The following is a 23,521-nucleotide window of genomic DNA, read 5'->3' on the forward strand; positions in this document are numbered from 1 at the left end:
AGATGGGAGACTTTCCAGTGATTGTGCTAGAGCATTTGAGAAAAGAGAGGAAGGAGAAAGCGGGGAGCAGGAGGAGAAAGGGCCAGAGAAAGGGAGGAGGAGAAGGAGGAGGAGGAGAGGAAAAAGGAGAAGGAGAAGGAGAAGGAGAAGGAGAAGGAGAAGGAGAAGAGGAAGAAGGAGGAGAGGAGGAGAAACGAACAGGACACAGCAAAGTAGTGAAATTACAACAGGAGATGAAGAACAAAACAAACTATCAGTACAGTCGATTCCTGATAAGTGAATAACCTGATTGTTTGATCACAATACCTTATTCACTTATCAGGAATGAAACACAGTACACTTTATTTTTTGATAGTCTAATGCCTGAAGACCCCCAGATTGGGATTTTTTTTTTTTTAAAAAGGTAACAGTTGCTCTATAGTAAGGATACACATAATTTTGGGAAGGGGAGGACTCTAAAAGAAGCCTTCCTATGATGAGATGTGATGGCTTTGACCCTTTCTGGTTAATGTCCCAATGGATACTTCCCACTGTACCAGGGAGAGAAGGTGTGAGAAAAGTCAAGATGGTGGCCATGACAGGGTGTTTGAAGCTCTGCCAGTTTTTTACATGAGTCATGTAAAGAGAAGGGGTGGTGTTTTGATCACACAGTTGCAGCCACCATCATGATCTTTTTCACACCCCACATATGGACTGCAGCTTCTATGACGTCTAACCAGATTGAAAGCACTGCTGAAAACATATCATTGTCTGCAATGAGCCCTTGTACCATTGCCATGAAAGGAATGGCTGATTTTTGATGAAGGTAAGGACACTGGGGGCAAATATGTATGTATGTATGTATGTATGTATGTATGTATGTGTATATATATATGTGTGTGTGTATATATATATATATTTGAAGGTCCATTGAACTTCCAGAGGAGTTCCCAGGAAGACATTTTCCTTTTAGAAAACTAGATTTTCTTGTTCACATAGATTAGTGCTGAAAAATTAACACCTGAATTTTGAAGGTATGGCTAGATAGGCCCCTATGGGTTGATATGTATAGCTGATCAAAGATGAAATGTTCTCCTATTCAAAATGCAGAAGGTATCATCTCAAGATGGCTCATCAACAGAAAGGATTCTGAGGGTCTCTGGGGTCATTGGGTCCAGTAGCAAAAAAAGGAGATGACAAGTAATCTCCAAAAATGGTTACAAAGACAGACCAAGTGGGGCTTGTATATACAAGTATAAGAAGATTCTGGATCTGCCAGTTCCTCAGCAGTTTACCAGCTCCATGTTTCCTCAAATATTGGAATCCAAGAGCATATGCCTGGGGCAACTGATGTGTGGGAATGCTTCAGACTTTCCCCTGTTGCCCCCAAGCCACTTAATAGATTATTTTTTCCCAGGTGAACTTCCAACTAGGGACAGATCCACCTCTAATGTCATCTGCAGAGTCAAACTGGTGCTGTTTCTCTTGTACTGTCATGTACATTTCCTATGCATATCTGGAGCAAACACTTGCTGATATTATATGTCATTCTAGCCTCTGCTTTAAGACCAGGCCTGCATGGTTTGAAACCCAGCCTCTAACCTAACCAGGGCTCAGGAAAATGTTCTATTTTTCCAGCTTGTCTGGGTTTGCGAGAACAAGACTGTCAACCAGCTGAGAAGCCACAAACACACAGAGGGTGTGCTGCATGTTGGATCACTGCTTGAGCAGGTCTGCTGTAGACAATATAGAAGAAATATGATGCAGCTGAGCCATCTTGCCCAACCTGGGGTCCTTCTGATATGGTGGAACAACACCTCACAGAATTTTCAAATCACTGGAAGATATAGTCCCAGAACATTTGGAAGATGCCAGTTAGGGAAGTTGGCTTGCTTCTCCTGCAATTTCTTTGTAACATGAGCAACTGTTCTCATTCAGGGAAGTTTGATTTTTATCCTGTCTACCGTCACATACTACGATTTCTCAGTGTAAGCTTGTCTCATTAACTCGGAGATAATCTATTCCATTTTTGTTTATAGAATCTTTATCCTGGAATGCCAGGGAGGGGTATATAATTATGGCTTAAAATATATAGCTTCAAATGCCATTTGGCAGCCTATGAATTTTATATACATCTGAAATAAATAAGAGGCAAAAGCTCCTAACTGCCAAGAATTCTCACTTCCCATTTCCTGCTTCACCATCTGATTGTACAAGAAAAATGTTGAACTGGTTTGAGTCACTCTTATGCCAGACTAATTCATGGTGTGAACTGGCTCACAGAGAGGTATATTTCACAAAGCATTGATATGCAGCTGAAAGAAATAAATGGCTTGGCAGGGGAACTGAGTTGTCGAAATGGGACTTGCATCCAGATTCTCCTTGGGGAGGGGGGCTTCCACTTGGTTTATCAAACCACATTGATTCCAGTCATCCTTTTTTAAAAAAATTGGTCCTACAGTTATTCAGTTGCAGATGTACACCCAAGTAAGCTTTGATTCCATGTTTTTAAAGCTTGCATTTTTACATTGGAATAAGTGATTGTCAGCATGTTTCACAATTAAGGCTCCTGTTATCTTCTGGGAAGATGACAGCCATTTCCTTTTTTGATATTGTTACAAGAGAGTTTATTTTCTTGTGACATCACAAGCACCCTGTTACCTCATCAGTTATGGTCCTATCGTGCAGCTATACTGTTGAGGTAATTGGAAAACAGAAAAAGAGGTTGGGATTTGAGCAAGCTGGCACCAGGGAAGCCACATCGCAGGCAGTTAAGAACAGAGGGCAGAACATCCCTCTATAATTTGCTTTTGAAATCTGCAAGCCCAGAAGCTTGTAAACCAGGCTCCATAAAGCAAAAGGCAGGCGAACTAGGTCTATATACTATGTGCACTTCCCTCAAACTGAGTTGGCAGAAGCATGAGACTGAGTACAGCTCACTCAATCCTGTCACAACCAGAATACTAACTGGGGACATAAACATCACAAGCAAAATCTCATAAGAGCACTTTTAAGTGGTCTTAAATTCCTGAGTTTGGGGAAAAGGATACTGTATGGCTTGAGTCCCACATGGGGAGAGAAATTCCTCTTTCTAGAAAGTTCCCTTTCCCACCTGATAAATTTGAATGTCTGATGAAGTAGATGAAGAAAAATAACAGAAATCCCATTACAGTCAGTGGTTGGTGGGTTCGATGAGAGCACTGCACTGGGCAAAATCAAAATAGCATCACTAGGGCCTATCTATATTTTTGCGGTACCTTGTTCTCTGGATTTTTTTTCTAAAGCATCACCTGCTCTTAGGGGCAACCTAAGTGGTTTGATCACCCACCATAAAAAGAGCTACCTTGCATGCTAAATTCAAAAAAGCCCAGTTCAGCACCTTTCCTGTTAACAGTTTACTTATTTTTGACTTCCACTAGCTTTAATAATTCAGTGTTCTCCTTGAGCTCTCAAACTTTTAAAGATGTCTGTAATAAGCCTGGTAAAATTTAGCTTAGGCTCTTCTACCTGTGGTTAAAAATGTATACTTCTGAGAACTGGTGAACTAACTGGGTATGCTGCCAGAGCATCGCTGAGTAGTTCTGAAACATACAAATGTTTTGTTGTTTCTCTTCCCGTCAAGTAATTATTTTGGTAGTAAACTTAACATGCTCCTACAGAACAGAAGCATATCCCTTTTTAGTCATTAATTAGAGAAAACTTTGTGAGTTTGATTCTTTCTCTGTATGTAGGTTCTCTCTCTCACATACACACACACACACAGACAGGCATATCTTTTTAGAGGCATCTTCAATGTGACTTCACCCTAGTAATTACAATCAAAGGCAACTGGGGGTGGAGGAGGCAAAGAAGATGGGGTAAATACACCAAATTGCATTCATTCTCCAATCAGAGGTTCACTTAGTGGAATCGACTGTATCTTTTGTACACAACAAATAGAAAAAAAAAAATCAACAGGGACGTGCAACAGTGAGGTGTGCAAATGTATTACCAACACGGAATGACTACCAACATTACAACACACAGAGAGAAAGTGAGACAAGTATTAGGAAAATGGTTTAATATTGGAGACAGAAGCAAAAAACTGCATCACACAATAACATACGTTACAAAAATAAGTTTGACTGTTTCAACTACACGGTTATGTTCACAATGAAGACAGAAGAATCAGAAAAACCTTTTGATCTAAACAGCAAAAAAGCAAACCCTACTTTAAAAAAAAAAAAAAAAACAACCCTAATACATATATCCACTTAAAGTGACTGTGTACTCCTAAATTCTAATTTATTGTTATATTGTGAAACTGCACAATACAGAATAAAAAGTGAAACTTACCGCGTGTTTTAAAAGACAAAATTCTAAACACTAAATATAAGCAAATGGAAATAATTAAACCAAGCCAAAGTTTGTTTGTTTTTTAATTTTCTAAACTAAGCCAACTTTCTTTCTACCAACTGGAAATCAAACCTGAAAAACAGTTATGATTGGGGGCCCCACAAGAGTAAGCCACTATTTTTCCCATTTTTGTTTAAATCTCCAGTATAAAAAGTTGCACTGGTACAAAATGCGTACATACAATCAAGTTTTATAAGTAGGAAAGCCTGTGGTTGGCTGGTTGGTTTTATTTTCCTCATATTGTTTTCCATTTTGCTTTTGGCTCAAATTCCATCAAACAGCAAAATCCAAATGCATCAACAAAACAGAAACAATACTCAAATAGTCTTACAGTTTCTCACTACATTGCAGTAACTTTGGCTTTTCTTAGACAAAAAGAAAATAGGAAGAAACAAAACCCTAGGCTATAATCCATTTGTACCACAGGCTCAGCTTCCATACACTGAGAATTCATAGAGGGTTGAAGAAACATCTGCTTTCTTCCTTCTGCACATGATTGCAGAACTTGCCCAGATGTTGAAGGGCCCAGTAGTCCCGGGAAGGCCCTCCCCTCTTAAGACAATTTAGGGGTCCAGGAGTAACTTCCATGGAGCAACACTGATCTCTGCTGAGCCAGGAGGAATTCTCTGAGTATGGATGCCACATCTGTGATATGAATGGACCATCTCCCAAGTTTTTGATGCTCTCAACTTAAAAAGTTGTTGTTAGTTGACAAACAACAATTTCTCACAGCACAACGTCCTCCCCCCTCCCCAAAATCTGGTACACAGGATATGACATTATTTAGAAAAACAATGAAATTACTTAATTTTTTTTGTTAATTAGCACTTAAGTTAATAGAAACAGAAACAGCAAAATGATCCAAAGAGTAGCACAAGCCGAGAAATAACCCCTATGGTGAAAGAAAGATGAACTTGTTACTCCTTTGAATATGGCCATTTCACATAACTGAACTAATTTGGTTGGAAAAATACTGCTTTGTGCTTTTGGAGTTAAATTTTGAAATGCAATCATTCCTGGCTTGTTTATTGTTATGTTTTCTTCCTCTGCAAATAAAAGCCCTTTGCACTTTCACAGCTTCCCTTCAATGTTTCATCTTTTATATATGAAGAACTCGTGTACAGCAAGTGCAGTGCATTAGTAAAGGCCTTGGTGTGAAGCTATAATTTTGCTAGCTGGTTTTCCTTGCAATCTTTTATGCTGCAAATGCAGCAGCGGTGTGTCTTTTCAGGGGTGGAAATTGTCGAGAAAGTGGCAACTTTTGTTTCCTGTTTATGCCTGTTCCTTCTTTGCCTCCCAATTCTTTGTCCCTCGGAAAGTGGGCTAAGATTGCAAATTGAACTTCTCTTTAAAATCAAGAGTTCCCTTGGTGCTGTAAAATGAACGTTGCTTGGTAAATAATGAGGAATGGGGCTGGCAGGGAGGGAGAGAGAAAAGCTTCCCACATTGGACAGGTGCAAATTCATATGAATTCCAGAAGTTATGGAGTTTAGTACCAGCGCGTGGCAGGACAAAGTATTCATAATTGTGCTGGCCACATGTACTGTTAATTACACACGTTGCTGCCATTTTTACAAGTTTTGGATGGGGTTTTGATGCAAGCCCTGTTGAGGTGAAAGGAGGTTGGAGTATCAGTTTTCTTACATGGGATCTGATTTTTTTTTTCAAAGCATAATTATCTGGGAAATTTTAGATGCTGAACAAGGTCCTGGACAAATGTTAAAGATCTCACATCATATTACTGTGCATGTGATAATTCAGCAAGGAAAATGCATGCAAGAAGTACAAAGTTAGCCCTCAAGGATTCAGCAAGGCCCCAGAAGAAGAAGAAACAATGAGACAATCATGGAGCATTTATGTATAACTGAGAATGTGTGTGAGTTTTACAATTTTTTCTTTTTCTCTTTGCTTTCTTCTCTCCCTCTCTGCATTATTTGGATTTTAGTCCTTGCTGTCCAAGGGTTTCTCTAAAAATAAGCATACCCCCCCCAAAAAAGAATGTAAAAGCAAATGGGGTAGATTATCACCTGCCTTTTAAAAATAATTTATATGGGAGATTGAGGGAAAGAGGAAATTGGGAGATGTTTTAAATGAGAGTAAAAAGGATAAGACAATAGGAAATGATTGTGGCACTTTTTATCAGTAGCATGAAAAGCTGCTGAAATAATCTTGGCTTGGAAAGAGGTTTATATTTGCCACTACAGAATACCAAAATTTAGTTTATGAATAGGAATGCTATTCTGTTTAATCTAACTTAAAAAAAAAAAAGGCAGTGAAGTGTTTTCATTCCCTAGTTTCCTGGTTGTTATTCTGTAAAATCTAAGGATCTGCAGAACTTTTCCTCTGCTTGATGTGAACAGATAGTAGTACAGTAAATACTTGCAGGGTTGTGCCCATATATTGTTAAAACAGATAATAAGAGATACAAAATAGCTAAGCAACTACCTTTATGTTTGATCGCTTTCTACTGATGGACCATGCAAGCTTCTGAGTTATGCAGAACACTTCTATCTAACCAATAGAAGAGAATATATGTAGCTCAGGGTTGAACTGTGGAGTCCTTGGGGTTCTCTGACCTTGGTTGTTTGCAACGTCTGCAAGAAATGGTTGTTCGATGGTTGTTTGAAACGTCTGCAAGAAAACAACCAAACTCAGAGAACCCCAAGGACTCCACCTCTACCTACTTCAGGGGAACGCTGTGGCTATTAAGTGAACAGAACTCAGCAGGAACAATAAACATACAAACTCTGTAACTGTCTTATGGGGTTAGACTGTTGTAGCAAAATTGATCACAAGTCCTCTGTGGCATTTCCATGTCATGTTTTTAGTGAGTAGAAATGGTGAAGTCTTGCAGCATCTTAAAGATGATCATATTTACGATGGCACAAACTTTTGTGAGCTGTAGGGCCTTCCGCTGTGGATGTACAGCATATGTACTGTTAGCTCAGCCTGTGGCTTCATGCTGCTTATGGAATGAGCTGTGGCACACAAAGGATTGCATCATAGTAAATACCAGGGGTGTCCTCAGGGTATGAGCACAAAAGTCAAGATGGCTGTGACAACCGAAGTTCTGTTTTTCATGTGCCCTGTTGCAGTCACCATCTTGACTCTTGTGACCATACCCTGTGGACACCTCTGGAAAATGCCACAATCTTTGTATTGTAAGGGTAAGACTTCACTTTTCTTACCCACTTTAGAAAAAAAAAATCCTAAACACCTGCTCCAGAATTGCCTCCCCTATTTGAGCTCCTCTTCTCCCAACATTTCTGCCATAGTGTAACTACATAAAATATGAATGGCAGGTGTGATTTTCTGAATTTCTGAACACTTGAGGGCCCAGGCCAAGACATCCTAACTAGCTATGTCTCCCAACACGAAGCCTGGGCCTGTGTCTCCTTGTAATTCAGCTGCAGCAAACACAGTAGCTGTGTCGAATGGAAAAAGCTATGTACGTTCTGAAATATATATGGCAGGTGGATCAGAAAGCTCTGATTTAGCAATGCTCCCTGTTGCATTTAAGAATGCCACTGATGTTCAGAACCAAGCATGGCATGCCCATGAAATGCTCAGAGCAAAGGGCTGCCCTGTCTTCACTGCAAAGCTGGGGAGCATTTCTGGCCAGCTTCCTGTACTGAATTAAACAAAGAAAAAAGGGGTGCATCCGGTGCAGGGAGGAGAGGGGCGGAGAAGAAAATCAGGAGTATGGCTTGAAACCCACATGGGGGTTCTCTTCCAAGGTGTGGACTAGAACGCCTTGGGATGAGACCCTGACCCATCATCTTTGAAACTCTAGGTTTTGGACCTATGCACATGGTTGGAAAACATGAGATGGGGCTAGATGAAGACTAGCAATGCTTAATGGAAGAATGCTAAAAACAGCAGCAAGACACCATTTTGCTACCTTCCTGGATTGTCCCTCACTAAGTTTTCTTTTTGCAATGTAGGAAAGGAAAGCTTTGAAAAGAGCAACTGGGTCCCGTCTGCTGCTATGAAGAGCTGAGGAAGAAAAGGAAAAGGTGACAAGGGCCTGTGGTGCCTTCACCGCAGGGATCACATGGGAAATCCCAGGACTGGGAGACAGGGCAAGGTGGAAAGTCCTGCAAGTCCCTCAAGTAGGACACCATCTGTCCCACAGCTCCAGAGGAAACACCGTTTTTGCAATCTCCTCTGGAACAGGAGCCTGGCTGATAGTCATCAGCTCAGCTTCCCAGGACCTACTGCAACCCCATCGTGTCATGGGGGGCAGCGCCAGTCTCACATCAGTGGAGGCCCCCCTCCATGTAAACCACCGTGCATGCTACCGCTTCTCAGAGCATCAACAGCTTGCATCCAGAAGCCCTAAAGGTCTGCCCTCACGAAAACAGACTGCGCGCTACTGCAATTTGTTCTCAGCCTGACGGACTGCCATCTTTCGCTTCTGCCTTTCAAGCATTCACTACAAACCAGAAGCCTGCATGTTCGCCAACTAACAGAAATCAATCCTGCTAACAAAAGATACCGCTGTATCTAATTTGTATCTATTGCATCTGTACCAATATATTACAAATATGGCAGCTAACACATCAGAGCATTTAGACGTGTGTAAACCTCATCCGTAAAAAGTTAGTTGCAGTGCACAAGGAAGTTTCATCCAGGAAGTTCTAGTGCACTGGACTTAAGTAAAAGTTCATTTCTTTTTCTTACAAAAATATTTTTTTCTTCATGATTTCAAATTGTGGGTTAACGTCTCCTATCTAGGAGTGGTTACACAATACATAATTAAAGGATTATTTTTATTTTTTAAATACTGAATATCATATTCCAGCAGCATATTAAAGGCTCTTTTTAAGAAAAGATTAAAAAAAAAAAACCCAAAGGAGATCTACAATTTCTATTTTAAATATTTTTTTAGTTATAGATACAGAAGAAATTTAAACAGCAGTAAAATATTTTTTTGTCCTTCAGATCTGCCCTGTGCATTTTTCTGATTTCAACCATGTATTAAATAAAGCACAAAAAATTAGGCATGTGTGTGTGCGTGCGTGTGTGTATGTATATATAAAAATAAACAGCAAAATGGTGAATGTATAAAAGTATTAACACTCAAGACAGCTCTGGGTGGAAAGGGTTAAAAGTTCAAAACTTTCTCACCTTAGAGGTTTCCATACATTATGAGGAAATTACATTGTGAGGTTTGCATTCACAGCATTGATGCGCAGAATGGTTAGAAAAGGGAAACATGGGCACTTATACAATGTTTTACAAAAAACATCCAAGAGAAATAACAAACAACAACAATTTCAGGCAACAAGACCACAGGATAGCAAGTTAACAAACTTTTTAACCTCTTTTTTTTCCTTTAAATATTAGGGATTTATACAAAACACATAATAAAATACCCATGTTATCAAATTACTTCACACAAGAAACACACTGAAGCTCTAGGAAGAGAAGTACCTTTGGAATTTGGCACTAAGTTTTTCCCCCCACCGAGTTCTTCTTATTTATTTATTTAAAAGGAAAACTGAATCACATTTTGCTGAACACAAACACATCGAAATTGTCCACAATAATAATTTTAAAAAAATTGACATCAATGCCTCACAGAAGCCAACACAAACTTAGTCTGGAATAGTTTTTATTTTTCACATGAAAACTTTTTTTTTTTTTAAATTTTAAGCAAACAACTTTTTTCATTTTTTGAAATTCATTTTTTTTGTTCTGTTGTTGATGTTCAAGTAAAAACCAATTTCAAACCTGTTGTTTATAAACACAGAACACTTAAAGATCATGAGGAACCCCCCCAATGATGAGACCACAACTTAATTCACAAAAGCACCAAATGAAACAGTAGCTTACAATAACCTTTCTCCTGTACATCAAAACAGTATAAAATATAGGTAATTTTCATGTGCATTAATTCATGGATTGTCTAACTTGTGAGTCAGTTCAGCAAAAGGTGACAAATAGGTAGCATTTGCCCTAAAACAGGGTAAATATTTTTTATACTAATCTACAAAAAGTGGTTCTATATATATATATTCTTAATGAGAAAGTGAGCCACCTAAAATGGCCTTATCAAAAAACTTTACACTGCCTGAAAAATGTAAAAACTATTACAGACCTCTAGAGACTTAAAATCAGACAGTTCTTCATTTCAAACTATTTCGGAAGTAGTCTGTTAGAAACCAACATTCTGTGCCTGTGGACACATATTGCTATGTCATTAAGAGACCAGCCATAATGCCAGCCTCTGTCTAATACTTTCAAGTCTGTTTTTTTTTTCAACAGAAAAAAGAAAAGAAAAAAAGGGGGGAAAAGGGAAAAAGGAACACCGAAAACTTTAACAAAACATTTTGCCACAGGTTGTGTGTGTGTGTGTGTGTTTTAATACTCCTATCATTAATTTGACTACGAATAAATTTTGATCTTGCATAAATGCAGCAATGCTTTTCACATTGACTTCCCAGAATTCATATAGCTAGATGAGGTCACATGCAAATTTCAAAGGTTCAAACTATAGATCAAAGATCAGTAGGAGAACCAAATTATGATGTGAGGTCAGAAAGACATCAGAAACAATGACGGGACGATGAAACTTTTTAAAGACGTCACAGGGACATGCTAGGCAAACGATGAACTAACGGGCATGAAGATGTCTAGGGAAAAACAAGGAAGAGGAAAAAGTTATGGAGAGTCTATGCAGCAGAAACAAAAATCATTTTAATGGGTGCAGGAGAAAACTAATGCAAATTTTTCATCATTAGAGTCCCAGCCATTCACACAATTTGCATTAACTGTACACTTGGTCAACGACGGCCACAATGAAAGAGTCCCAAAGAATCCATTGGAAAGGAGTTAAAGAAAATGGATTCTTGTTTCATCTGGGGAGGGAAAAGGGGGGGAATCAAGACCCCATTTCAACGGAGGTAACATCAAGAGGTGCAGAAGTGGATTGAAGGGAATCAAGAGAAAGAGTGAGAGGAAAAAAAACCCCAAGACAACTAAATTTTAAAGTAGATAATGGAAAGAACGGACAAGTTAACAAAGACAAAATACAAACAGGAGGATAGAAATTATGAACCATAAAAGATGTAGGGTTCAACGGTGAAAAAGCACCCATTCTTGGCACGTGTACTCTAGAGACTACTTCAAAATGATCTAGCTACCAGACAGAGCTGGTCTTTAGGTATCCAATAAGTTAACAATAGGCAATAAATAACTTCCATTATTTCTGAGGCAGTAAAAATTTTTGTATAAAAATAGAAATGCTTTTTACAAATAAAATTTACAGGCCTGTGGCTTTCTTTTGTATCTATTATTATTATTATTATTATTATTATTATTATTAAATTTTATCTTTCAAGAAACATCAAGTATTGTTCTTTTTTATTTATTTATTTTTAAACCCTGTAGCTTTAGAAACAGATCTCTACGTCTTTTTTTTTTTTACACTAATGCTCTTTACAAAAAAAAAAAAAAACCCTTAAGAACTTAAAAACAAAAAAGGAAAACAAAACACAAATAGGTGAAATATATAAAGACAACCAGTGTTTAACAGGATAATATAACCACAAGTCAATCTGAAGCCCTAAGTATGGTAAATATTAAAGCTTCTTAATAGAAAGAAAGAAAGAAACTGAAGTAATGGGAAAAAAAAGTTGTGTTGTTCTAAATGAGTCGCTTTCTTGGCCCAGGGCCATAGCTTTATTAAGCAAATTCACAACTGGTGCCATTCCGATAACTCAGAACTGCTTTCATTATCCCCGTCCAAAGAATTAAGGACACCAGGGCCGAGAAAGTCAAGTTGCAATTTTTTTCCCCTGACAGCTCTAATTATTAAGACTGTAGCATGTGTATGGGTGCTTTCCCATCAACGCTAATTAAAATAAAAATCTGAGTTGCTAATTCAAATCTCGTAGGTCATCCCACAAATTTTTTTTGGTTAGGTTAGCCAAGTTTCTCTTAATCAGGTGGGGAAAATGGAAGCAGGATTGTCAAATGGCTGTCTCTGAGAGGTGGTGGGCCAGGTGTTCTTATGTTCTTTCTTAATCCCACCCCAAGGAAGGGTGGGCTTGCTCAAGAGACTTACCCTAAGAAATCTAAATTAAGAGCAGAAAGCTTCTGGGAGAACGGTCAGTAAGGTTTGCTGTCATTTTTTGAGCGCTTCAGCTGAACTTTCAGGCGTTTCATGCCAATTTGAAAGCCGTTCATCGCCTGTATCGCAGCTTGTGCAGAGACAGGATTGTCATAGCTAACAAAACCTAGAAGTGGGCAAGGGAGGAAGGGGGGAGGGAGAGAAAAAAACGAAGGAGTAAGAACCAGCAGAAAATCTTAAGCGCTTGGATGCTTTCACAGTATTTTTCCTGCATAAATGAGACATACTTGATTTCTTTTCCTCAGTTCTGTCACTCCCGTTTGCTTCCTAATTCTCTGTCACTTCTGTTTTGTCTTTTGTGACTTTAATAGACAACTTTTCTTTCTCAGTTGTTTCTCCATTGATTACAAAACCCAAACTACTTTCTGATGTGTCTGAGTTCAGTATTTTTGGTCCAAAATGGTACCATGTGGTCATCGTTTCAGACTTTGGGTTACAAGACATCAGACCTGCCAGATACACTGAATAAAAGGGAAGCTACTTTATATCCAATTAATTTTCTGGTTAATTCACAGATCTTGAACCATAAGGTAACCAAATTTGGTCTGCAAAACTTGCTAAGCCACAGAAGCAAACAAAAACTCTAACCGAACATCCTATATTGTGCTAATGCATGTACTAAGTTTCAATTGACCTGGGTTTGTATGTTGGGGAAACTGGGCCAGTGTATTAACAATGTCAGTTCAGCTCAGAGATAGAGCAGGAGAAAGTGGAAAGATAATTGTGCCATTTAGACTGAAGGCAGAATACACCACTTTCAATGTTCCATGCCCCAACTTCCTGTTCATAAATAGGCACTCAGACCTTTCCTTTTTAAGAAAATAATTATCATGCATATAGGAAGAAAAATTCTAATCCAGTTCCTTCCATACGACTCTAGCTTGACAGTAGCAGAGTTTTAAAATTATTATTTTATAAATAAAATTCTCAAAGTGTGATCCAAACGCAACAGAAATGGACCAACACATTAGAGAGATATTTTATTTTATTCCATTGTTGTATAGTTCTGCTGCTAGCTTTAAAAGTTTATAAAATATTCTAGGACTGTTAGCTACCACTATTTTTTTCTTCTTTTGAATGTTGAAAAACCTCACTTGGAAGTTTCTCCCTTCTCAGATAAATGTGTGTATATATATATATTTTGATATTTTATAACGTGTAGTTCAAATTATGCCTATCAAAGAGTTAAACAAAGCAAATCATGATTATAAAACAACAGATTATGTCTTCCCTGAGAATTTTTAGATGATCTTTGTAGATTAATCTTTGCTGTTACAAATTTATAATTATCCTGAATCAGTTTACCATATTTATTAATTAAATTAATTAAGCATGCTTTTTAATTGTTAAAAATGCACCTCGTCAGGTAGATTATAACATACTTGGTAGGTCAAATAAACTAAACTCAATACATACATAACTAAAATGACAAAGCAGCAGGAGATAAAACTTTAGTGAAAAGCAGAAGTCACTGAAGGTATGGAAGATTAGCATTAGAAAGTTTTGAAACTGTCCTAAAGTCCAATAAAGTGCATTCTGGGATGGAAGAGGAGAGATTTGGATATTCCACTATTTTCTTACTAGGCCATGCATTAAATAGTCTCTCTACCTAAAAGGAAATGGTGTCAAAAGTCATCTTTATACTAAAACAACTCTCTCCCCCATGCAATGTTCTCGCCAGGAATCCAGAGGAATTATTGGCATCCTATTGCCCTTGCAAACAACTTTTTTTTTTTTTTTTTGGTAAAAGCAAGGTTTGATTAATTGGATCTAATTGGTAACTGAATATGTATCTGCTCCTTCAGAGATAAAGCAGAGGTTGAGTGGTCTATTCTGTGCAAAGGGGAAAAAAGAAGACTGGGATCGGGTGGATCTTTCCCATACTTCCTGTGATGATGCACACGTAGGCACTTGCATAAAACAGAGGCATGAGGTCTAGTTCGTTTCCTGATAGCAACAATGAGGGGGAATGTGTTCTGCCTAGCTGCTCCGTTAGTGTTTGCAAAGGCATGGTTTGGTAAGTTGAAATAAAGAGGAAACAGGAGTTAAAATACAAAACTGATTTTCATGATCAGTGAAAAGGTTTGCCAAACATTTTGGAGTAGCAGAAGCAGCTGGAGAGTGGGTGTGATACTGGATGGACATTGTGCTGGCTGCAGTAACTTATAGTGAAGACCCCACCAAAACCATAATTCACCCAGGACAGTGACCCAATAAAGGCTGATCTTGAACTTCCTGTTGTTTGAAAAAGGAATGGAAAACACTTTGTGTTTTTAAAACTGGAATAGGTGGGGTCATTTTAATCATGATTACAAGCCCTTCAGTGTTCTTCTAATTTTGGTTTACCTATTTATTTACTTTAGCTATCAGGCGTATACCTGAATGCTAGCTATATTACAATATTTTCATTTTTACATTGACACCTCTCGACAACTGTAACTTTTATCCCTAAGGACATTTTAAAATGGCTTCTCAGAATCAACCAAGAAGATAGATACTAGGACATGAAATCATCCTCCCCGCCCCCCCGCCCCCCCATTTAGGGCTAGGATAGCTAAATTAGTCTAAAACAGGTCTCAATGCTATGTGGTTGAATATGTTGTGGGAAATAGCTTGGTAAAACTGCATGCACCAGGTGATTGCATTAAGCCATAAGATGGGTGACAGATTTTTGGGGGCATCACATGTCACATGAACATAGCTGTTTAGTTTTATTATCCTGAGATTGATTAAGTGCCATCAAGTCAATGCTAATTCTTGCTGACCACATAAACAGATTTTCTCCATGACAATCTGTCCCTAAGCTGGCCCTTCAGGTCTTCCAGTGAACCTAGGATTAGGGTTAAACATATTGTGTGATTCAGCCAATGAGTCCCTTCTTCATCGTACTTGTCCAGCTAGTTCATTCATTTTGCCTTACATTCGGTCCCTACCTTTATTCTTCTCTGTAAATATTCCATCTCAGATGAATTATAACAGCATCATTGCAGATAATGCCATGCAGATACACTGAGCCTACTTTCTTAGGTGTGGCTGAGGCAATTTTAGCTGCAAATTTGCATAAAATGGGAGAACTAGAACTGGCATCAGAAGGAATAAATTATTTATCAAATACTGTGTGCTCTGTATATGAATGCAACTATATTGCATTTACATTGCAACTGCATAGTCTTTCTTAGGGGAGGAAATATGTTATTTAATGTAATCTACAAGTAATGAGTTAAACATGGAGAAGAGCTTTTTTTTCTCTTTTTAATACAATAGAGAATAATTAGACACTCATAATAAAGTAGCTTGATTGTCTAATAAATGACATTCCTTCACATAGGATGTAATTAGTTTTATGCATTTGACAGTTCTGTTGTACATCTAGAAAAATAATTTTTTATGTATTTTTCCTGATTCAACCACAAATGCTTGTAATTTTCAAGATTAATAGGAGTTGCTGTGAGGAAAGAAACATTTCACTTCATTATGGAGCTTTCACGGTCTTTCCTTTTTTCATTGAAATGGTTATAGAGGACAAAGCAAAGAAACACCTCCCTCATCAAGAACATAAAGATAAATTTATTTGGAAGAGAATGACTGGGAGTTCACAACAGGAATGAATCCCAGGTGGTGAACCCTACAATTGTATAGCTGGAAAGAGCCCTTGAGGCTATCAAATCCAACTCCTTGCTCAGTGCAGGAATCCAAATTCAAGTATCTCCAACAAATGGCTGTCCAGACTCTGCTTGGACACTTCTAGTGAAGGTGAAGCCAGCACTTCTCCAGGGTAGCACACAGTGCCTTTAGTTTAGACCTCTATGATTCAAGGTCATTCAAGGTGCTGGTTTGTCATCCATAAAATCCTACATCATTTGGGACCTAGATATCTTTGGGATAATCTTCTCCTACTGACTTCTGCTTATCCAAAAAGATCTGGAAGAGGAGGTTCTCTTTTGGTCCTTTTTAAAAGAGAACGTCAACTGCCAGGATCCCAGGGATTAACTTTCCCAGTTGTGAATTAGATTATCTCCTTTGCTATTGACATTCCAAAAAGCTTTCAAGACTTGGCTATCCAAAAAACCTGGGATCAGAATTGCTGAAAAAAGTACTTCTCCCATGATAGTATGTGTTGATATTTGTTTACTCCTTTGGCGCAGAGTTTATTTTACTTGTAATGTGTTATTTATTTTGTTATTTTGATCCATTGTTTTAACCCGCTTACAGAAGAGGGTTTTGTATGTTAATGTGGATCTCCTTGGATTGGAGCAGTCTATAAGTATGTAAGTAAATAGATAATAAATAATATACTTTTTTTTTTTAACTTTTGACATGAGAAGTCTACAGAAGCTGGCAGAACCTAGTTGTTCTTGGCTGCTCTCAAAAAGCTAAGCAAGGTTGGGCCTAATTAGTATCTGATTACCTCCCACAAGTACCTAATTAAGACTTGGATATTCCAAGAAACTTTGGGCTGTGAAATGTAGATGCACTCTTCCCTGGTAAATGCAGGCATTGTTTGTTTTATTGGGAGAATATTTATGGGGATGTGGACTGTTAATGTTTTTATACCATTTTAATCTTTGTTATGAAGGTAGAATGTTTACAGCTTACAGTTGTCTGTGGTGGAAACAGCCCACAATCTAAGTAATAGACAAACAATTAATTGTTGTTACCAAGAAACAACCTCTTTTTGGACACAACATGGCTGTGTCCAAAAAAGCCATCAGAGGTTAAGCTCAACCAGAGAGAGATTTTAAAGTAAAAGCCATGAGTTCAAGAATTAGAGTTTAGATGAGGAAACCATTGCATACTTAAACCAAACTTGAGGCCCAGGAAAATGTTTGTCCTTAAGAGAAGAAACAACGTTCAGATATCCAACTGTGGATCACATTAGAATGATCTGTACTATAAAAAAACATATCTACAGCTCTCTGGTAGAAGGCAGGATATATCAATAAATGTTGAACCTAAGATGTCCGTTTGGGAAAAGGGGAAGATAAAAAAGCAGATACCACGTTGGATATTTGTTGTTTTGTACTGAATATTACATACCAAAACACTTGCTCAGATTAGTCTGTTTGTCAATGAAGACCTTAGCAGAAATAACATTTCCAAAAGGCATAAACATCTGGAGAATGTCCTGGTCACCAAACTCTTGTGGGAGGTGATAAATGAAAAGGTTTGCTCCTTCTGGACCTTTTAAAAAAAGACAGAACAGGCAGCCAGAATCAGCTCTTTCGTTTTATGCTGAGAACATTCACTAAATATAATTTAGCTCACTCTTTCCCCCTGTGGTGTCTTCCAAATATGTTGGGACTGGAGGGAAAACAAAGATGTTTTATTTTTTTTTTACCCAGGGTCTTTCCCCCCACAAACTGGGTCCATTGGAGTTGGATGGCCAATAAATTTAAATGAATGAATGAATGAATGAATAAGGAAAATTGAAAACCAAAAGTATTGTGAAGCAGTTCAAATATTTATTTTTTACATTATCTATAAAATGGTTGAAGTGTAAAAGAAACCGTATTTATTTTTTATATTTGTTATAGTTACCCAACTAATAAATTATAAACCAACTTATGAAACAAACTATCAGGGAGAGAAACTTATCTCAATACAGTTTTCAGAGGTCTGTGAAAATGATAAAATAACAACAACAAAAAAATAACAAAGGATCAGAAACATGCAGATACAGACAATGATTTAGAAAACAAGAATTCCTGGACATTTCATATGCCAAAATATGTATTTTAAGCTTTGTTCTGCTCTTTTTTTTACAATTGTTTGCAGAAAAATTGTCCTTTTTGTATCTGTTTCATACCACGGAGAACAAAGTTTAGAATACTGCTTTTTTATTTTACCACAATGCTGATTTTTTTTCTTGTTTTCACATTTCACATAACTTTTTGCCTTCTTGGTTCTCCTAAACGGGTAGAAAATGAAGAGATGCTACATTCCTGGCAAGTCCATTTGCAACAAAAACATTTGAAAGTAAATTCAACCCATAAATTTATCATCACTGTATGAATAAACTTTAGCATTCAGTGCTGTATACCAAACATAGCTTTTATAACCAGGGTATTCGTTATGAATTTTATATGTAATGAAGTGGCTTTATATTTATATGTAAAGTAGGCTATAAAATGATTATAATTATTACTTGTATTTAATTTTCCTCCCAAATTTCAGTTTTTTCTGGTTGCATTAGAATTCCTGGAAACTATACATCTCTCCTTGGGGCCACAACTAGCAGAGTGGTCAGAAAGTTATGATGGCAGCTTTAATTGCTCAGTTACAGCCACCATCTTGTCACTCCAGTCTCTAAATGTCAGTGGAACTCCTAAAAAACACAGCTAAAAATGAGATTTTTTCTGTAGGAGAGTTGTAGGTTCCTTTTTTGAACCACCCATCAAATAATAATAAAACTATTATCTATTTTAACTATTTTCTATAAGCTCTTTATTTACACTGTATACTTTAAAGTCCTATCTATCTATCTATCTATCTATCTATCTATCTATCTATCTATCCATCCATCCATCCATCCATCCATCCATCCATCCATCCATCCATCCAATTTATATAGCCTGCCCATTCTCAAGGACGTGACTATATTTTCACATCTTTCCATTCTATATTTCCAATATATTTGTGTATGGCCGACTTCTCTATTTCTGTTGTCTTAATCTCTGTCTATCTCTCTGGTCCCTCTCTGTAGAGCTAAACTCTTCTTTCGACAGAGGAGAGTTCAATCTGTTTGATCATTTTTTAGTTTCTGCTTCCTATTTTGTTCAGGTTTTGGCCCTTTCTTTGCCTTTTCTTGGCAGGGCTTCTGGACTCTTCGTCTCTTCTTCTCAGTCATGGCTCCACCTGAGGGAAAGCTTTCCCTCACACAGCTCTGAGGGAAGGAAAAAGGCCCGTCTCCCCAGTTTCCTCAGGCACTGCCTCCTTTCCCATTGCCTCTTCTCATCAGGGCTGTCTATTCTTTAGTTTTTCTCTTTACTTTGACTTCTGTGCTTTGGTTCTGTTTATTCAGCCTCTTCTTCATGAGCTGCCAGGTAGCCATCTTGTCTCCCCCCCCCCCCGCCGCCTGCTGAATGCTGCTGTTTGATTGGCCACTGCTGTTGGATTGACAGCTGGGCCGTCTTGACAATGGGGGAGGGCCAAGAAGGAGCTCAGGTATTTATTACCTGCTCAGGTAGTCTGTCTACAAGGAGGAGAAAGGGATTGTCAGAACTGGCAGGGTGAGTTTACTTTATACATGAAAAAGGGGCTTTTTAAAGTGGATCAAATGCCTATTTTAATATTACCAAGCCTTATGTGTTATGTGAGTGGCATGTTCTATCATAGAATAGATACCTTCAAATTAAAAAAAAAATGGATCCAGCTTTCCTCCATCCTCATCATCCTTTATTACAGCCAAAGGCCAGGAAAATGGCTTATCTAATTTGGAGTGTCCTTCTTAAAGGACTATTGATAACTCTGATGGCCCATTACTGCTTGACCATCAATGCAAATCTTCTAAACCTGTTTGATATTGTTTCTTTCCAGTCCTAAATGAGCAAGTAATTAGATTGAAGACAACCACTTCCTTAAAGTAACAAAATGCCTTGAAGGACAGGGAGAGACCTAAGGAATGAATGGATAGGAGAGAAGCCTTTTTTTTTTCATTAAACATCTTGCAATTAGTATTAATTTATTCTCAGTGTTAACTTCCTGGGTTTATTTTGCTCTATTGGCACTGAATATGAAGCAATCAATCATTTATTTGCTTCCCCTCAAGACTCTCAATTAAATAAGGAACCCTTCAATGTAACAACGATGGATTTGGCCATTAACCTCCAAACACTGTTTAGTTACAAAAGCTACATGTTTGTAGTGTACATGCAAATCCAGACAGGGGAGCTCCTTCTCCACCAGAATTGGAAAAAGATTTCAAGGATGGTTTGAACCACCAGCATGTTTTTGCAAAAGCAGCAGACAATGTCTATTTTTGCATTAGAAAAGCAGTGGGTGGTAAAATTCTTTGAGCAAATGCCTAAAAGGAATTTTGTGTGCTGGGAAATTAAATATTTATAGGGTTCCTATATATTCTTCACGCCAAAGGTTTCTATGCAGGCAAGACTACTTAGGTACAGCTTAGTTCCGGTTCAATGTCAATTTCGATGAGTTGGTGACTTTGTAAAGGGTTTTAGGAATCACAAAGTTTCCATTTTTCTGCACTGAGATATTCCTTAACCATCTAATCTAACTAGATAGTAACTCCAGTCCATCCAGATGAATCATGGGGCCGTAGGCTCCTCTGAGAACCATGCCTCCATATTAACATCACTTTTTTCGCTAGAAGGATAGGACAAACACATCGAAACTATAGTAAAGGTGTGCCAAGGGATGAAACCATCAACGTTGCTCTGATTTATTCTTTGAAAATGGAAACGTATCCGTTATTTTCAACGGGTGCAGCATAAGCCCTGAGTGTTGGTAGGGTATTGTGGGGTAAGAAAACTCTAGTGGTAAAGTTTAAGAATGATGGTTGCAGTAGCACTTGTACTAATCAGCTAATTTTAGAGGAAGGCTAAATTTCACTTGTTTTGAGTTTCCCTTGGGATTAAGGATCTCTTCCTTGCTTCCTTTTGCATTTCCCTCCTATGGTCCAAATGGCTTACCTTCTTTCTGGCTGCCTGCAGCACTTTGTTGTTGTAGCAAACTTTGACTGTATAGCGTGGGCAGCGCCGCAGCGGCATACTGCTGTATTCCTGAGTAGGCTTGGGTGAGGGCATCCATTGTGCCAGCTGTACCATTGGTCAAGCCTGTTGTACCGAGTCCTCCGTTCAGGGCAGCCATACCTGAGAGCATTTGAGCAACTTTACAAAAAACCCAACAATAGAGAAAAGAAATTGCACTTATTCATTAGTGCTTCCCAAACATCATTAGCATTAATATGACACCGACAACAACGGCCGTGCATGCAAATAAAAAGTAACAACCACAGCGGTAGGAATAACAATAATGCAAACTGGACATTTCATCAGATGGCACAGAGGAAACAACAGCGGTGGTAGGACAACATCCAACTGATAAACACACACAGAGATCTGGGTTAGGAATGATTGCTAACATCAACTCAGTTTCCCATGTAGGCAGCACCTGGCAAATAGTGGGGTCATCAGGAAATCTGTTTTCCCACTAGTGATTTATGGTATCTTCATAGCATCACCCAGCCATCTTTGAAGTAATATGAAGCCTGTTCTCATCAAAGTTGTTCTGGTGCAATTACAGATGATTCTAGAACAGTGTTTCCTCACCTGGGCAACTTTGAGATGTGTGGACTTCAGCTCCCAGAATTTCCAGCCAGCGTGGCCATTGCTAAGAATCTGGGAGTTAAAGGCCACATATCTCAAAGTTGCCCAGGTGGGGAAACACTGTTCTAGATATAAGTCTCAAGAAGAGAGATGGCTGAAGAATCTGCCACAACCAAGAATAAGCTAGAATTTTGCTGCCACTTCAGCTCACATAACCGAAAACTAGCCTGTCAGGAAGAGTGCTTCTGGCTAACAAGTAGAAAACGTTTGATGGCAGGTAGGTACATCTGCAAACCTGCTGTGCATCATCTCACAAAATGGCTGTACTGACAGCTCTCCTGTTCTCAAAATGAGTGTCACAGGAGGCATGGTCCATCATAAAATACCCGTTTCCCCAAAAACAATTTGAGAAGTCATTCCCTACCACTCCTCGAGTCTCCAAGGATGTTCTTTCTCATTCCAGTTTCCCTCTATCTTTTTTAGAAGAAAATGGACACACTTCCAAGCAAGCTATTCAGCTGTAGGCATTCATTTTTAACTTTTTAAAGAATGCCTTCCCAGTCTAGGTAGGGCCTCAGCAGCTTTCTCAGAAATAAAGTTGGTGCTGTCCTTTGCAATATCCAAAGTTCCCATTTAATTGCTACTAGTGCATGCTGGGTTCTATGTGTGGGGAATTATTTATATGAAGCACCATTCAGTCCCCATCTGCAGAAGGCAGTAGGACAATCAAGGCATGGAATTACTTATGGGAGGGACCCACAGCACAAGGGTCCTTCCCATAATAATTTTTTTTTAAAGCGCTTTTTATGCAGTGGGTCCTAGTTATTTTCCCTGGCATCTCCAGCTTAAAATGATTATTGAACAATGAATAGGAAAGAGACTGTGGAAAAGTTCATATCATGATCCCAGTTTTAGGTTCTTTATAGCCTGTGCATTCCAGCTGTACATGTTTAGGGTTCATGAAGTAAAAAGGGTGCAGTTGCCACTCTGTTCTAAAATCCCCAACTTTACCATTGGAGGTAGGCAATCTGAACCTCTTTTGTGGTTCCCAGAACAGTTCCAGACTAATTCTAGAATAGATGGATCCAAAAATGTTACCCTTTGGGGGCTGGGGGAATCGAGTTAAGCCTTACAGGATCTTGAGGTCACTCCATTTGCCACTCCAACCGACAGCAACATACTAAGCTGAGATAACCCTATCTTAACCTAGTATGCTTGGTGAGTGCAGCCCATGAGTCAGGGAAGGAGGAAAAAAAAAAACATGGTTAAAGCTTAAGTCAGCAATACATTGGAGGCTTTGCCTCTATGAAGACTGAGATACAATTGATGACTTTTCTGCTGACTAAGGAATGATGCAAAGGTGTCTTCAAAAATACATGAATTCATTTTGGCTAACTAATAAGGCAGTATTCCATGTTCACATAGACCTCCAAATATCATAAATCCTTCACATTATTCAGACTGAGAAAGACGAAATACAACTTAAACTAGGTTAAACAAAAGGAGTGTAATGTCTGTAGGTGGAGGTATAAATTAACACTTTTTAAAGCTGTGAAATGGTAATTCATTCCTCTTTAAAAAGGTACGTGGCAAGATCCCTCCAAAAACTTACTTAAAAAAAAAAAAGAATTGGCTATTGAATGGAAGTGCCTGGGAGCAATAAAAGAAGATGATAATCTCATAATCCTTGCCCCCACCACAATTGTTTAAAAAGTATATGAAA

At 38.3% G+C, this 23,521-nt stretch overlaps 1 protein-coding gene across 25 annotated transcripts in view; it reads right to left on the minus strand.

Moving 5' to 3' along the window:
* Positions 1 to 849: 849 nt before the first annotated feature.
* The window catches only part of CELF2 (CUGBP Elav-like family member 2), a 545,664-nt gene continuing 522,992 nt past the window's right edge, over positions 850 to 23,521 (minus strand). For 17 of the 25 annotated variants that reach the window (XM_088141376.1, XM_088141375.1, XM_088141380.1 and 14 more), the window contains 4 exons: positions 21,163 to 21,360; positions 17,549 to 17,692; positions 12,446 to 12,617; positions 850 to 11,012 (listed from right to left, as the gene is read on the minus strand). In XM_088141376.1, the coding sequence (XP_087997502.1) occupies positions 12,490 to 12,617; positions 17,549 to 17,692; positions 21,163 to 21,360 (470 nt within the window). In that variant the 3' untranslated portion in view covers positions 850 to 11,012; positions 12,446 to 12,489. The remainder of the gene's footprint in view (positions 11,013 to 12,445; positions 12,618 to 17,548; positions 17,693 to 21,162; positions 21,361 to 23,521) is intronic. The other 8 variants (XM_088141379.1, XM_088141378.1, XM_088141388.1 and 5 more) reach the window with 1 other exon arrangement.

This window comes from Python bivittatus, unplaced genomic scaffold (genome assembly GCF_059951505.1).
Source record: "Python bivittatus isolate LINGU-HERP-01145 unplaced genomic scaffold, Pbiv_v1 ctg000330_np1212, whole genome shotgun sequence".
Lineage (NCBI taxonomy): Eukaryota > Metazoa > Chordata > Lepidosauria > Squamata > Pythonidae > Python > Python bivittatus.